Source organism: Canis lupus, chromosome 3 (assembly GCF_011100685.1).
Source record: "Canis lupus familiaris isolate Mischka breed German Shepherd chromosome 3, alternate assembly UU_Cfam_GSD_1.0, whole genome shotgun sequence".
In the NCBI taxonomy this organism is placed as follows: domain Eukaryota; kingdom Metazoa; phylum Chordata; class Mammalia; order Carnivora; family Canidae; genus Canis; species Canis lupus.
In genome coordinates, this window is record NC_049224.1 from 28,819,564 (window position 1) to 28,833,372 (window position 13,809).

Genomic DNA, 13,809 nt, shown 5'->3' on the forward strand with positions numbered 1-13,809 from the left:
AGCTCAGAGTTAGGAGTTAGGGCCCTTTTTATTATGAGCTAGCACGTGACAATGGAGGCTTTTGAGAAAAGGGAAATAAAAGGAAGTCACAGAAATAATATTGAGCAAGGTAATATAAATGTATATACATTATAAGAAATTGAGACAAATAATGCTTTTTAAAACCAGGTATTTGGGGTAATAGAACACTTTCAATGGTTAATAAAATTCATTAGCCCTATATTTAAAAACAAATGTAAGAATCTCTTATGAAATAGAATGATAGTGCTTTCTGATGTTCTTTTTGTAACACTGAAACCTGTCTGCCTAACAGCAAAAAATAGAAGTATAAATTGAAAAAATGTTGTTATTAATATAAAATATAATATTCATACCTATTGCATATCTTTCTGATACTTCATTTTTATTCCTTTCCTATCAAGGCATCATGTTGGTCCTGGGCTTCAAATGCAGTAGTTTCTGTAATTAAACTGTATTATCCCATATTTTGAAAATGTGGTCAAACTTTGCCTTTCACTGAATTCAGTTTTTTAACTTAATATTTTTCTCATTTATTTTTTCTATTAACTTGAATTCCTTTAATAAGTCATCTGAGTAGCCAAGGATAAAAATAAGTTCCTTGAAGTAGATAATTGCCTTCTCCCATCCAGAGATTTATTATTTAAGAATAAACATATTTTTGAAAAGAATAAGCATGTTTGAAAATTAGCTAGTTTTTGTCTTACCTTATTGCAAATATTCTTGCATATAACGAAACCCTTTTTAAACTTGAATTTATATTTAAAACTTGTGTCTATTATCTATAATCTAAGATTTCTCTTTTCCAAAAATCACGTTAGTGATTTTTATGTTTATTATTCTGATCTCATAAAAAATGTATCATATAGTGGGTTTGACGTTGTATCATTTCCTACTTAAGTTATTTATATCAAATTATTCATTTCCTATTTATTTATTTTAAAAGTTTAAGGTGTTATTTAAAAGAGAGAAGCTTTAGAAATTGACAGTAAATACAACCCAGAATTAGAAATCAGTGTTTTAAAAAATGAGCAAACAAGAAATCAATGAATGTCAAGTGAGTAGAATTAAAGTGCGTATTAAGTGCCTATTCTTAGGGAGTTTTGTAAAAGTTGAAAAATGTAGACTTTAGTGCCTACATAGTATTAGAAGCAAAGTTTTAGAACCCCATTAGAAAGCTACAGAGGTAGCTTTCAGTTTGTTTCTTCTTTGTCAAACAATTTCAGTGAGCAATGCCTCTTAATAATTGAAAATATTTTCCTGTAGAACATCAGTATGAAATTTTAAAGTATTGGAATAATCTAATAAGACTTGAAAACTTCAGATTTTACTCACATTCTTGATAGTTTTATGTCCATGTGTTTTGTGTATATGGCTTATTTTCTCCATATTGCCTTTTCCTATCTATAATAGACAGGATTATTTGTTTTAATTTATCACTTGGAATATTCTCCACCTAGGAGCCACCATAACTATTTTTTACTATTCCTTTCTGAGTGATTTGGAATATAGTCTGCAATTACAAGTCTACCAGTTTTCTAATAATGGGCAGCTTTGTAATTGTAGAAGTCCTCCTTAAACCAAGTGTTGTGGCTTCTGCTCTAGATTATGAGTAATGAAGGCAGATGGTGGGTGCTTTACCTTAATTTAGCATGTCAGTATGTTAGTGCTGAAAATTCATATGCCTTAAATCTGCAGCCAAACTAAATCTATACTTTTACTGTTTCTCTTCTTTTTCTTACACTTGGATAGTGTGTTTTGGGGATATTGAGCATGAAAATGAAGCCTTGGAGGTACTTTGAATATATAGCTTTGAAAACAGTTTATTTTATGGGGTCTTATGAGATGGGTATAGTGTTCTACTTTTTGGAAGATAATATCTTTATGCTTCAGTTTCCTCATCTATAAACTAAAACTGCTAATATCTACTACTTTTAAGTGCTATTATAAAAAATCAAATATGAAAGATCAATGTAAAGCACTATATAAATATAAAACAGCAGTGTTAACATTTTTTTAACTTGAATATTAATTCCCTGGGAGACCAATAATTGTAGAATTTCAGAACGCCGGTGCAGAGAGGAACTGAAATTTTTTTTGAGCACTTACTGTCTCCTGTATTTTTCTGACTCTTTTTATGCCATTCAAATTATAAATTCATGTCCAGGTATGACCCCTCTCTGTAGAAGATTGAGCTGCTATTCACTGTGGATGTCTCCTGCCTCTCTCCATTCTCTAATATGCAATCTCTTATCCTCCTTTTTCTTAAAGTGTAGCTCTAAGTAAGCAATTTTCTGTCCTCTCAGCCAAGAAAAAACTTCCTTCCTTTGACCTTTTTGATAATTTGCGCTTGTCAGTCCCTTTCTCCACTAATTAATTCCTACTCTACCAACCGAGGCACTCAAGTCTTTCACAGCAGTTGGGGGATGAGGAGCAGGAAAGGGGAGAGAGATAGAAATAGAGAGTGTATGAAAGTGAGAATTCAGAAAAGTAATCTAGGTAGTCTTCATCCACAGTCTCTTAATCCAGTTATTTCTTAGAGCCCTTTAAATTGGTTTCCACTCGGGGATCCCCAGGTGGCTCAGCGGTTTGGCACCTGCCTTTGGCCCAGTGCATGATACTGGAGTCTCGGGATCAAGTCCCACATCGGGCTTCCTGCATGGAGCCTGCTTCTCCCTCTGCCTGTGTCTCTGCCCCTCTCTCTCTCTCTCTCTCTCTCTCATGAATAAATGAATAAAATCTTAAAAGTAAATAAATAAATAGGTTTCCACTCTTAACCACTTCCTACAGATACTGCTTTCTGAAAAGTCAACCATTATATTTCCCTAAACCCAGTAACCTCTTGGTTATTACCCTTCTTAATTTTCTTATGTAACTATTCCTCTACTACTTGAAACTCTTTGTATCTCCTTTCTTCTAACTTCTTTGACCTTTGAATCCTTTAATTGCTTCACTTTTTAACCCCTCTGACATCTAAGTGTGAACATGGCCCCAAAGTTAGTGCTTGGAACACAGTTTTAAAAAAATATTAATCAATGTGAATCCACTTATTTTCAGTCTTTTTCTCTATGTTTTTTTCCCGTTGTGAGACTCATTCACTCCCATCCCATGGTTTCAGCTAAAATATTTAAGTGAAATACTTCTATAAAAACATCTCTAAATCTCTAGAACCCCTCTAACTTTTCTTTCTAAACTTAAACCAAATTCTTAGACTTCTTAAGAGCTACTGATTTCTCAAAACCTGATATAGCCAGAAGGAGACTTGTTCTACTGTTTGGTACTAGTACCTAGATCTGTAGCCCCAGAATTATCTTTGACTTTTCCTATATCCTATATGTTTACACAGTTGCCAAGTCTTAGAGATTCTTTGTATTATATCTCATATCTGTTTCTTCTTTTCCTCCTACCACCGTACTAAATCAGCTCTTCATGACCTCACTCTTAGACCATTGCCATTGGTCATCCTTCGATTCCCCAACCGCAGTGTTTCTAAATGGTTACCAGGTTAATGTTAAAGTTACCCATAATGATGCCCCATTATTATTTTAGTTCAGTAAAAACTCTGCAGGCAAACATGGCCAAACCTATCTCTCTGTTCTCAAATTTCCTTAGTTGTCCCTGTGTTCTAATCCCAGTGGATATTTGTAAATATCCATACATACCCAACTACATATTTGTAGTTCTCTTAACGTGTTGTGTGCTTTCTCATTTCTATGCCTCTGTTTTTCCTTCTGTACCATTTCTCTTATTATAGAAAATAAAAGCTGAGGAAAAACTGGCTCAATCAGAGAGTGGTCCCTCCACTTCTCCTAGTTGAGAATGACTGCATGGAATGAAAAATGTTACTGATGAGAAGACATTACTCATGTGAATGGTGTAGAGATAGTCAAAAGACTGAGAACCACTGTTGTTTATGTTCTTGAAGTATGTGTCATTCAACACTATGCCCCAGCATATCCATAAAACATAAAACTATATATTATAGTCATACATTCTGGCCTCAGATTTGTTTGTGTTAATGATTGGAGAAGATGTCCTCATCTTAGAGAAGATATTGTCAGTAATGACCAAAGAAAATTATCGTGTTTTCAGTGACAATTATTTAGATGGGCAAGCATATTTTTATTGGTAGGTGTTCTTTTCTGAAATATGCTAGTTAGAAAAATATTTTAAGTCTAACCCTTCTTATAAAATAGTTCTTTTACCCCAAATTATACCTATAACAAAATTACTTTTGATAGATCCATATTTTAAGTGCTTTCCCATACTTTTTACAATGTAAAAGGAACTTTTTAACACAAAAGAATGAAAAGCAAAATTAATAATGTAGACCACATTGTATCAGGAAGAGATTCACATTTATATCACTTTATCCTATTTTTTACTGATATAATTAAGTTATATTCTGCTTGTAGTTAAAATTATGTGTTGAACAGATGGTCACAGGTTTATTTAAAATGTTTTTTAAAAAGTTACCAGACTTTTGAGTTGTTTTAATTGAATCTAGGCTTTGATGTTTTTAAAACTAGGCAGTGTATTAGCGTGTTCCTACATATAATAGTTATATCTACTATCACCTTGTTAGTTCATTCTTCATGCCTTAACTGTGATTCAGTAGTTCTGATGGTATCTTTTTTTTTTTTTTTTTGAAGATTTTTATTTATTCATGAAAGACAGAGAGAAAAAGAGAGAGAGAAAGACAGAGACACAGGCAAAGGGAGATGCAGGACTGAATCCTGGGACTCCAAGATCCCACCCCGAGCCAAAGGCAGAGGCTCAATGGCTGAGCCACTCAGGTGTCCCAGTTCTGATTATATCTTGTGTCTGTGCACCAGCTGCCGAAGATGTAAATAATCATTGATTTAAATAAAATTTTTTTAAAGATTTTATTTATTTATTCATGAGAATACACAGAGAGGAGAGAGAGGCAGAGAAACAGGCAGAGGGAGAAGCGGGAGAGGGAGAGGCAGAGAAACAGGCAGAGGGAGAATACTCCATGCAAGAAGCCCGACGTGGGACTTGATCCAGGGTCTCTAGGATCACGCCCTGGGCTGAGGGCAGCACTAAACCACTGAGCCATCCAGGCTGCCCAATAATAAAAATTTTAAACCATGATTATAATTTATTGTGCATAACTGTGCATTTTCTTTGTAAATATTAGCAACATTTTAATTATATATAAGCTCTGTATAAAATATAATCTGTCAGTAGAAATAAATACATATAACATCCTTGCACTTAACATTTCATGTTAAGAGCATTTCCTATATGAATCAAAAGATTAATATATGTACTAGCTGTGAAGGAAAGCAGTACTATCTATAAATACATAGCAGTGTTTGAGATGCTGTCAGTAATCTTTATCACAGGTTACATGGATCTCATAAAACTTTACTAATCCGTTTGGGGGGGATTAAATCTCTTAAGTGCACCATAGACTAGTCACTGTTACTGTGACTAGAGTCTATTTAGATATTAGTAAATGTTAAGATATGGCTTAGTAAAAGATCTGCCATGTTAAAGATTATTGAAATAAAATTGGCAGGTACTGTGAACAGATCATGAATAAGAGTGAAAGAAACTATTTTCCAATTGGTGTCCTACCCCACTTGAGAAATAGAAAACAAATTTTACTTGTGTTTGTACAAGTACTTATGTATGTTGCAATTACATATCTTCTGTGCATATTGTAGAATATTGGTTTTAGACTCATAGTTCAAAACCTTGCCTTTTTAAATCTATGTCATTCCCAATTTACTTTATATTTTAAGTACTCCAGAACAGAAATACCATTTCACCTGAGTTGATCTGTAAATCAAAGTGAATGCCATTAAGAAGCTTTCTTATTGAAGTAGGTGTAATCTAATAGGGAAGAGTTGTTTAACAGTTTAGACTACTTCTGATTTGTAAAGAAGTCTCAATTTAATGACAGCATACTTTTGTTTTAAAGCCCATTGGGAGTGTGAGCATCAGATTTTTAAAATCAGATTTGTTAGATGACTTGAAGGCAAGAGAGTCATTTTCCTTGGTTGGTCATTCTAATTGAAAACATTTCATGTAAATATGTTGCCCTGTGAGGCTAAAAATTAGCCTTGAATTTTTGTTGATTTCAAAGTACAATATGAGTTTGACAAAAGTTTACATACCACTTATCCTATTTTATCATTTTCAATTTCAATCTTTACAATAATTTCCCCTTAGGAAGTATATTTGGTGCTTGTTGTTTCATATCTTTTTTCTACTTGCTTTTTTTTTTTTAATCAGCATGAAATGAACATGCATAATACATAAAATAATCTTTACAGATATATTATTACATATTTTATTTGTATTATTTGGAGCTTAATAAGTAGTTCCAGGATCTTTTTTAATTACCTGAAATGAATTATATTAAATAGAAATCAATTTCTTAACCGGTGACTTTGTGATTTATTTTGAAAATGTTGATGTGTTGAGGTGTATAATCGAACACCATAGAAACAAAATGGAGATTTGAGGGTGATGAATTGATGACTAGGTATTTTTGTAGTGAGATTTTAGGATCAGTTGCTGTTGTCCTTATAAAAGTCTAATACAGCCACTCAGCTGTTAAAAACCTAATCCTCTATTTAAACAAATATACAAAAACAGATTGTCTATCTTTCTGCCTGACCTCCTCTCAAGTACTAACACAACGGAAGCAGCGGGTGATCTGTCAGTGTGTTTGGTTTGTCAGTGATGGTTTTGTATAAATATTAGGAGGGTAAGAAATAAAATTCACACAGTAAAATATGATTTCATCTGCCTTTTCTCTGCAGCTCCATGGCTCGTGCTGCGGTGTGAAATTCTCATTTTACACACTTTGCAGGCGGAGCACATGAATTATGCATTGAGCAAGAAAAATCTCCTGCCTCAAGTCCTATATGCATTTACCCAGGTTCTGTCTCTATTACCAAGATGAATTGCAAATGGAGAAATGTTTGATGGAATAGGGCTCTTAACTTCTTTGTTTAGAATTCAGATTTTTATTTTTATAGGAGATCCTTTAAGTATGAAAATGTTTTGAACTTACTATGAATTTTTTAAATGAAAAATGAAATATAATATAAGAGAGGAATGCCAAACACATCACGAAGCTTTTTATAGCCTTGATTTGGAATGCAAGGCTTTTTCAATTCAGTAGAAATGACCGTTATCTATTGCTAATGTTGTATTTCAGTCACCGGTTATTTGCTCTTCTCAGAAAGTCAATGAAATTCTGTCCTTTTGAGAGCCTTTTTTCTTTCTGTTTTAGACTTCTAATAAGAGATTATGTCAATTTCATATGCAGCTCTGTCCTATGTTGTATGTGACCTGATGTGTATTTAATAGATATTGTTACACACTCTTAGCTGTTGAAGTAGAAAATAAGATATAGACTTGTTTCCAGCTTTAACTTTATCTTGATTTGATACGTTTCTAATTTTTCAGGTGGGAAGGTTACAGTTCCATAAAGACAGTCATGCACCATCGTAACTTATTAGGAAGCTATACCCATTGTGCTCAGCATAGTATTTTGATAAGTCACATGGTGTTAAGCTCTTTTTGTTATGTTCTTTCTTCACAGGAATGATATTCTAGTTGAGACGACATTTTCATTCTGAACCTGTTTTTATTTCATTCCAGATTCAAAATTAACATTTTTTTCTCCAGTCCTAGAAATAATTATTCATTTTAGGTTTTGAAAGAGGAGCAAATATTGTTTGCTTTGTTTTTAACTAATGAGTGAAAATTAAAATCCACCTAGATAGTTTGAAGTTTTCAGTGGCAGAAACAATTATTCTCATGAAGAAAATCAATGCTGATGTATTTAGTTAGTATTGTAATGTGTATTATTGTATGATACTTGAAAATAATTTGTTTTGAGTTTTGGCATAAGGGAAAAAAGTAGCAGAACTTAAGATCATTTTAAAATGTTACCTAACATGTAATTGATGTATCCATGTATTTTCACCATTTTAAGAGCTCTAACATGGTGTAGACTTTAAATGATGGTAATCAACCTTTTGCTTTGGTGATACCTTTCTGTGGTTAGAGGAAAACTTCAGAAATACTTATAATGATTTGTATAGATAAGCTGTAAATTCCTTTATCAGATTCTAAGTTATCTGAAGGCAGGAACTATGTGTTAGCTGTATTACTTCCTTTGCTTAGTGCAGAATATGATACCTGTTAAAAAGTCTTTACATGTTTGTTGGATGAATGAATGATTGAGTAAATGAACAAAAACATTTTAGCAAAAACTTAAGTTTGACCTTTAATTTGAGATTTAGTATAAAAAGTATACTTTATAAAGGTAAGTAGCTTTGGTCCAAATATTTAGCATCCTAATATAAAAAGTATACTTTATAAAGGTAAGTAACTTTGGTCCAAATATTTAGCGTCCTAATCTTTGTTGACCTTTTTTTATAATGCTACTCATTACTGAACTTAATTTGTTCTTTAAAAAAAAAACTGCTATATACATATTTTTTTCTTTATTTATATGTCACTTCTCTTCTCAATCTCTGACCAAACTGTGAATACCTCAGGCTTAGGGGTACTGTTTTCTAGTTCATGATTATCCACATTTCAAAAATATAGTAGATTGAATAAGCAAATCTGAGGTAGAGAAAATCCTAAATATGTGCAGATATGTTTTAAAATACTTGTTCTCCCCAAAAGAAAACAATAAAGTAAATTAATACTTTTCATGTAAGAGTGAGAGTCTGAAAATGTCATTTGTAGATTTTAATGAATACTTTTGGGCTGAAGGAGTCTGATGGAACCCACTGTTGAAATATAAAGTACCTAGTACAATGCCTGTCACAAACTACATCCCAGAAAAGCCTTTCTATCACAAGACTCTTGAGAATTTCAGAGCTAAGCTTATATTGGTTGAGCACTTTCTTTTCTTAATTAAATCAACTTGTTTAAAAATTATTTTCAAGATGTTTGTACACTTTCTACCAAAGAGCCATTTTATGTTATTTTACATTTTTAGCAAAAGTTGTCAGATCACAAAATATTTACCTTTAGATTTTCTTCTAATGGACCTTTATAATCTTTAAATAAAATATTTAAAAATAACAGTTTTAATGGTGGAGAAGAAATACTGTATATTACCTAAAATGAAAATTTTGATTAAAAAATACAGTCCAGGGCAGCCTGGGTGGCTCAGTGGTTTAGCGTCGCCTTCAGCCCAGGGCATGATCCTGGAGACCCAGGATTGAGTCCCATGTCAGGCTCCCTGCATGGAGCCTGCTTCTCCCTCTGCCTGTGTCTCTGCTTCTGTCTCTCTCTCTCTGTGTCTCTCATGAGTAAATAAATTAAAAAATATATATATATAGTCCATATAACCATACAGAGAGCTTAACTTGATTTTTTTCTTGGAAGGCTAAGTGGAGCAAATAAATGTTTGTTCTGAAACATTAAGAATTACTTCATTGACTTTTTAACAGAATATGCAATAAATTAAATATTTCTTATCTATAGGAGAAAGAAAAAAAAACAAAGGAAGATAGAAATCTTACCAAAGATGTTTCACTTCTAGATCTGGATGATTGTAAGTGTTGAAATTTAAATTTTTTCTTCTCTTTTTAGTAGTAGTTTTTTTGTTTTTATGTTTTGTAAGAGAGAGCATGGACCTTCATGCACCCGGGAGGGGTTGGAGGGGAGGGGCCAAAGTAGAGGCAGTCTTAAGCAAACTGCACACCCAGCTCAGAGCCCCACATGGGGCTCAATCTCATAACCTTGAGATGATGACCTAAGCCAAAATTAAGAATCAGACACTTAACCTGCTTAATCACACAGGTGCCCCAGTACTAGTAGTTTTTATTTTTATAGTACCTTTTATTTACACGTCTCAAAATATATCTTCTATTATGAAAGGTTTATAGATGAAAAAGGCAAGAAAGTTCTAGAAATTAGTTCTTTTAGTATCTTTTCTTTCATCTAGTCAAGTTATCAGTTTTGCATCAAACGAATAAATACAACTGGTCAAATAAAGGTACACCAAATTCAGTTTAAGATCTTTTGCTTTAATAATTTATACTTGTTTTAGTAGATAATTATCCGTATCTCACAGCTTCAGTATTGTTAATTGTTGATTGAGGATTGAAACATCAATCTTAAGGAGGTGTGGGGAATTAGGAGAGTAATTGGAAATGTACAGAACACAACTGTGTTCTACTTGCCACACTTTTGGTAGGAACAGAAATGAGTGCAAAGCTTTTGGATGCTAATGTGGCTATATTAGTATTTTAACTACAAAAAATCTTTGTCCTAACAGATCCACTTAAAAGAACTTTTATATTCTTACACATATACTTACCCAAGTGTACAAAGGTATATTCATTATTTCCTTTTAAGTACTTTTGCATTGTGAAAAAGTTAGTGGAGCTAACTTCATTGGGAGGGAGATTTTGGGCAGAAAAAAGAGTAACAAGTAAAATATCATGAATATTAGACTACTGTCATTTTGCAATATAAATTTTCCATACTAGAGGTAAGTTACATTTTTAGATTGTCTGATTCTGTCATAAATACAACTGTTCTATTGTTTACCTGACCTATTTTCAGTTGTCATGACAAATTCTTAATACAGAGAAATTACAAAGAAATACATAGCAAAAAGAAATTAAACATAAAGTTGGACCCTGTGAACAATTGCACACCAACAAAATAGGAAACCTAGAAGAAATGGATTCCAAGAAACACAGAACCCTCTAAGACTGAATCATGAAGAAATTGAAAATCTGAATAGACTGATTACAAGTAATGAAATTGAATCAGTAGTTTTAAAACCCCCCCAAAATGAAAGTCCAGGACCAGACAGCTTCACGGGTAAATTCTACCAAACATTTCAACAAGTGTTGGTACCTATCTTTCTCAAAGTATTAGAAAAAATTGAAAAGAAAGGAATGCCACCAAATTTACTTTAAAGGCCAGCATTACCTCTATACCAAAATCAGAGGCCCCTTTATAGGCCAGTATCCATAATGCACATAAATTCAGAAATTCTCAACAAAATATTACCAGACTCAATTCAATAGTAAATTAAAAGGATCATCCCCCATGATCAGGTGTACTTCATTCCAGGGATGCAAGGATGGTTCTACAAGTGCAATCAATCCACATGATACACATTAACAAAAAGGATAAAAATTACATGATCATCTCAGTAGATGCAGAAGAAGCATTTGACAGAATTCAGCATCCATTTATGAGTAAAAATTCTCAACAGTGTGGGGTATAGAAGGCATGTACCCCAACATAATAAAAGCTGTATATGACAAACTCACTGCTAACATAATACTCAACTTTAAAAAGCTTCAAGCTTTTCCTCTAGGATCAGGAACAAAACAAGGATGCTCACTCTTGCCACTTTTATTCTTCGTAGTATTGGAAGCCACAGCAGTCAGGCAAGAAAAAGAAATAGAAGTCATCCAGATTTGAAAGGAAAAAGTTAAATTCTTTAAAAGTTAAAGATGATAGGATATTATATATAGAAAAAAGACTCCACCAAAAAAAACTATTAGACCTAATAAATGAATTGAGTAAAATCACTGGATATGAAATTAACATACAGAAATTCATTGCATTTCTCTACACTAATAGTGGTCTATCAGAAAGAGAAATTAAGAAAGCAATCTCATTTATAATTGTACCAAAAATAATGAAATACCTAGGAATAAATATAACCCAGGAATTGAAAGACCAGTACTCTGAAAACTATAAGACATTGGTGGAAGCAATTGAAAACAACTTAAGTAAGTGAAAATATATACTATGCTCATGGCTAGGAAGAATTTATATTGTCAAAATGTCCATATTACCACAACTAACATACAGTCAGTAAACTCCATATCAAAATACCAATGACATTTTTCACAGAACTAGAACAAAGATTCCTAAACTTTTTGTAGAACCACTAAAGAATCCAAAGAGCCAAAGCAATCTTGAAAAAGAACAAAGCTGATGCCCCCTGACAGATAAATGGATAAAGAAGAATTGGTGTGTGTGTGTGTGTGTGTGTATGTACATGTACAAGAAACACAAAACCCTCTAAGACTGAATTATGAAGAAGTTGAAAATCTGAATAGAATGATTACATTATAATTATTACACTGTACACACACACACACCATGGAATATTATTCAGCTATATAAAAGAATGAAATTTTGCCAGTTGCAACAACATGGATGGAACTAAAGGGTATTATGCTAAGAGAAATAAGTGAGAGAAAGGCAAATACTGTTTGGTTTCACCGATATGTGGAATTTAAGAAACAAAACAGATGAACATAAGGGAGAGGAAAGAAAAATGAAATAAGATAAAAACAGAGAAGGAGGCAAATCATAAGAGACTTTTAAGTCTAGTGAACAAATTGAGGGTTGCTGGAAGGGAGGTGGGGGTGAGGTAATTGGCATTAAGGAGGGCACTTGGTAGAATAAGCACTGGGTGTTCTATGCAACTGAGAAATTATTAAATTCTATTTCTGAAACTAGTAATACACTATATGTTAACTAAATTGAACTTAAATAAAAAGTTAAAAAATAAAAATAAAGCTGGAGGTACTATACTCCCTGATTTCAAACTATACTACAAAGCTATAATAATCAAAACAGTGTGATACTGGTTCAAAAGCAGACACATAGATCAGAACAAAATACAGAGCCCAGAAATAAACCCATGCAAATATGGCCAATTAATTTAAGACAAAGGAGGCATGAATGTACATTATTAAAAAGTCTCTTTAATAAATGGTTTGAGAATACTGGACAGCTACATGCTGAAGAATGAAACTGGACCACTATCTTATACCATATACAGAGTAAATTCAAAGTGGATTTAAGACTTGAATGTATGGGGATCCCTGGGTGGCGCAGTGGTTTGGTGCCTGCCTTTGGCCCAAATAAATAAACCATTTTTCACTATTGACACTATCTGTCATAAATAAATAAAATATTAAAAAAAAAAAAAGACTTGAATGTATGACCTGGAACCATAAAACTTGTAGGAAGTAAACCTTTTAACACCAGTCTTAGTTGTTGTTGTTGTTGTTTTTTTAAGTATTATTTATTTATTCATGAGAATACAGAGAGAGAGAGAGGCAGAGACACAGGCAGAAGGAGAAGCAGGCTCCATGCCAGGAGCCTGATATGGGACTCGATCCTGGGACTCCAGGATCACACCCTGAGCTGAAGGCAGATGCTCACCACTGAGCCACCCAGGCATCCCCAGTCTTAGTTTATTTGAACCAGTCTCCTCAGACAAGGGTAACAAAAGCTAAAGTAAACAAATGAGTTTACATTAAACAAAAAAGCCTTTGTACAGAAACCATCAATCAAACGAAAAGACACCCATGAACAGAAGAAGATATTTGCAAAACCTGCATCCAGTGAGGGGTTAAGAACTTACCCAACTTAATGTTAAAAGAACAAACAACCTGATTGGAGCACCTGGGTGGTTCAGTCGGTTAAACCTCCAACTCTTGATTTCACCTCAGGTCATGCATGATCTCATGGGTCATGAAACTGAGCCCCGAGTCAGGCTACATGCTTAGCAGCGGTTCTGCTTGAAGATTCTCTCCCTTTGCCTTTCCCCCTACTCACGTGCACGCTTTCCCTTTCTCTCTAAAATAAATAAATCTTTTTTTTAAATTTTTTTTTATTTATTTATGATAGAGAGAGAGAGAGAGAGGCAGAGACATAGGCAGAGGGAGAAGCAGGCTCCATGCACCGGGAGCCCGACGTGGGATTCGATCCCGGGTCTCCAGGATCACGCCCTGG

At 33.5% G+C, this 13,809-nt stretch overlaps 1 protein-coding gene across 1 annotated transcript in view; it reads left to right on the forward strand.

The window, feature by feature from the left end:
• Positions 1-13,809, forward strand: part of AP3B1 (adaptor related protein complex 3 subunit beta 1) — a 266,465-nt gene that overhangs the window by 171,680 nt on the left and 80,976 nt on the right. Inside the window, 1 exon segment of the mRNA NM_001002974.2 lies at positions 9,511-9,580. Within this exon segment, the coding sequence (NP_001002974.1) occupies positions 9,511-9,580 (70 nt within the window).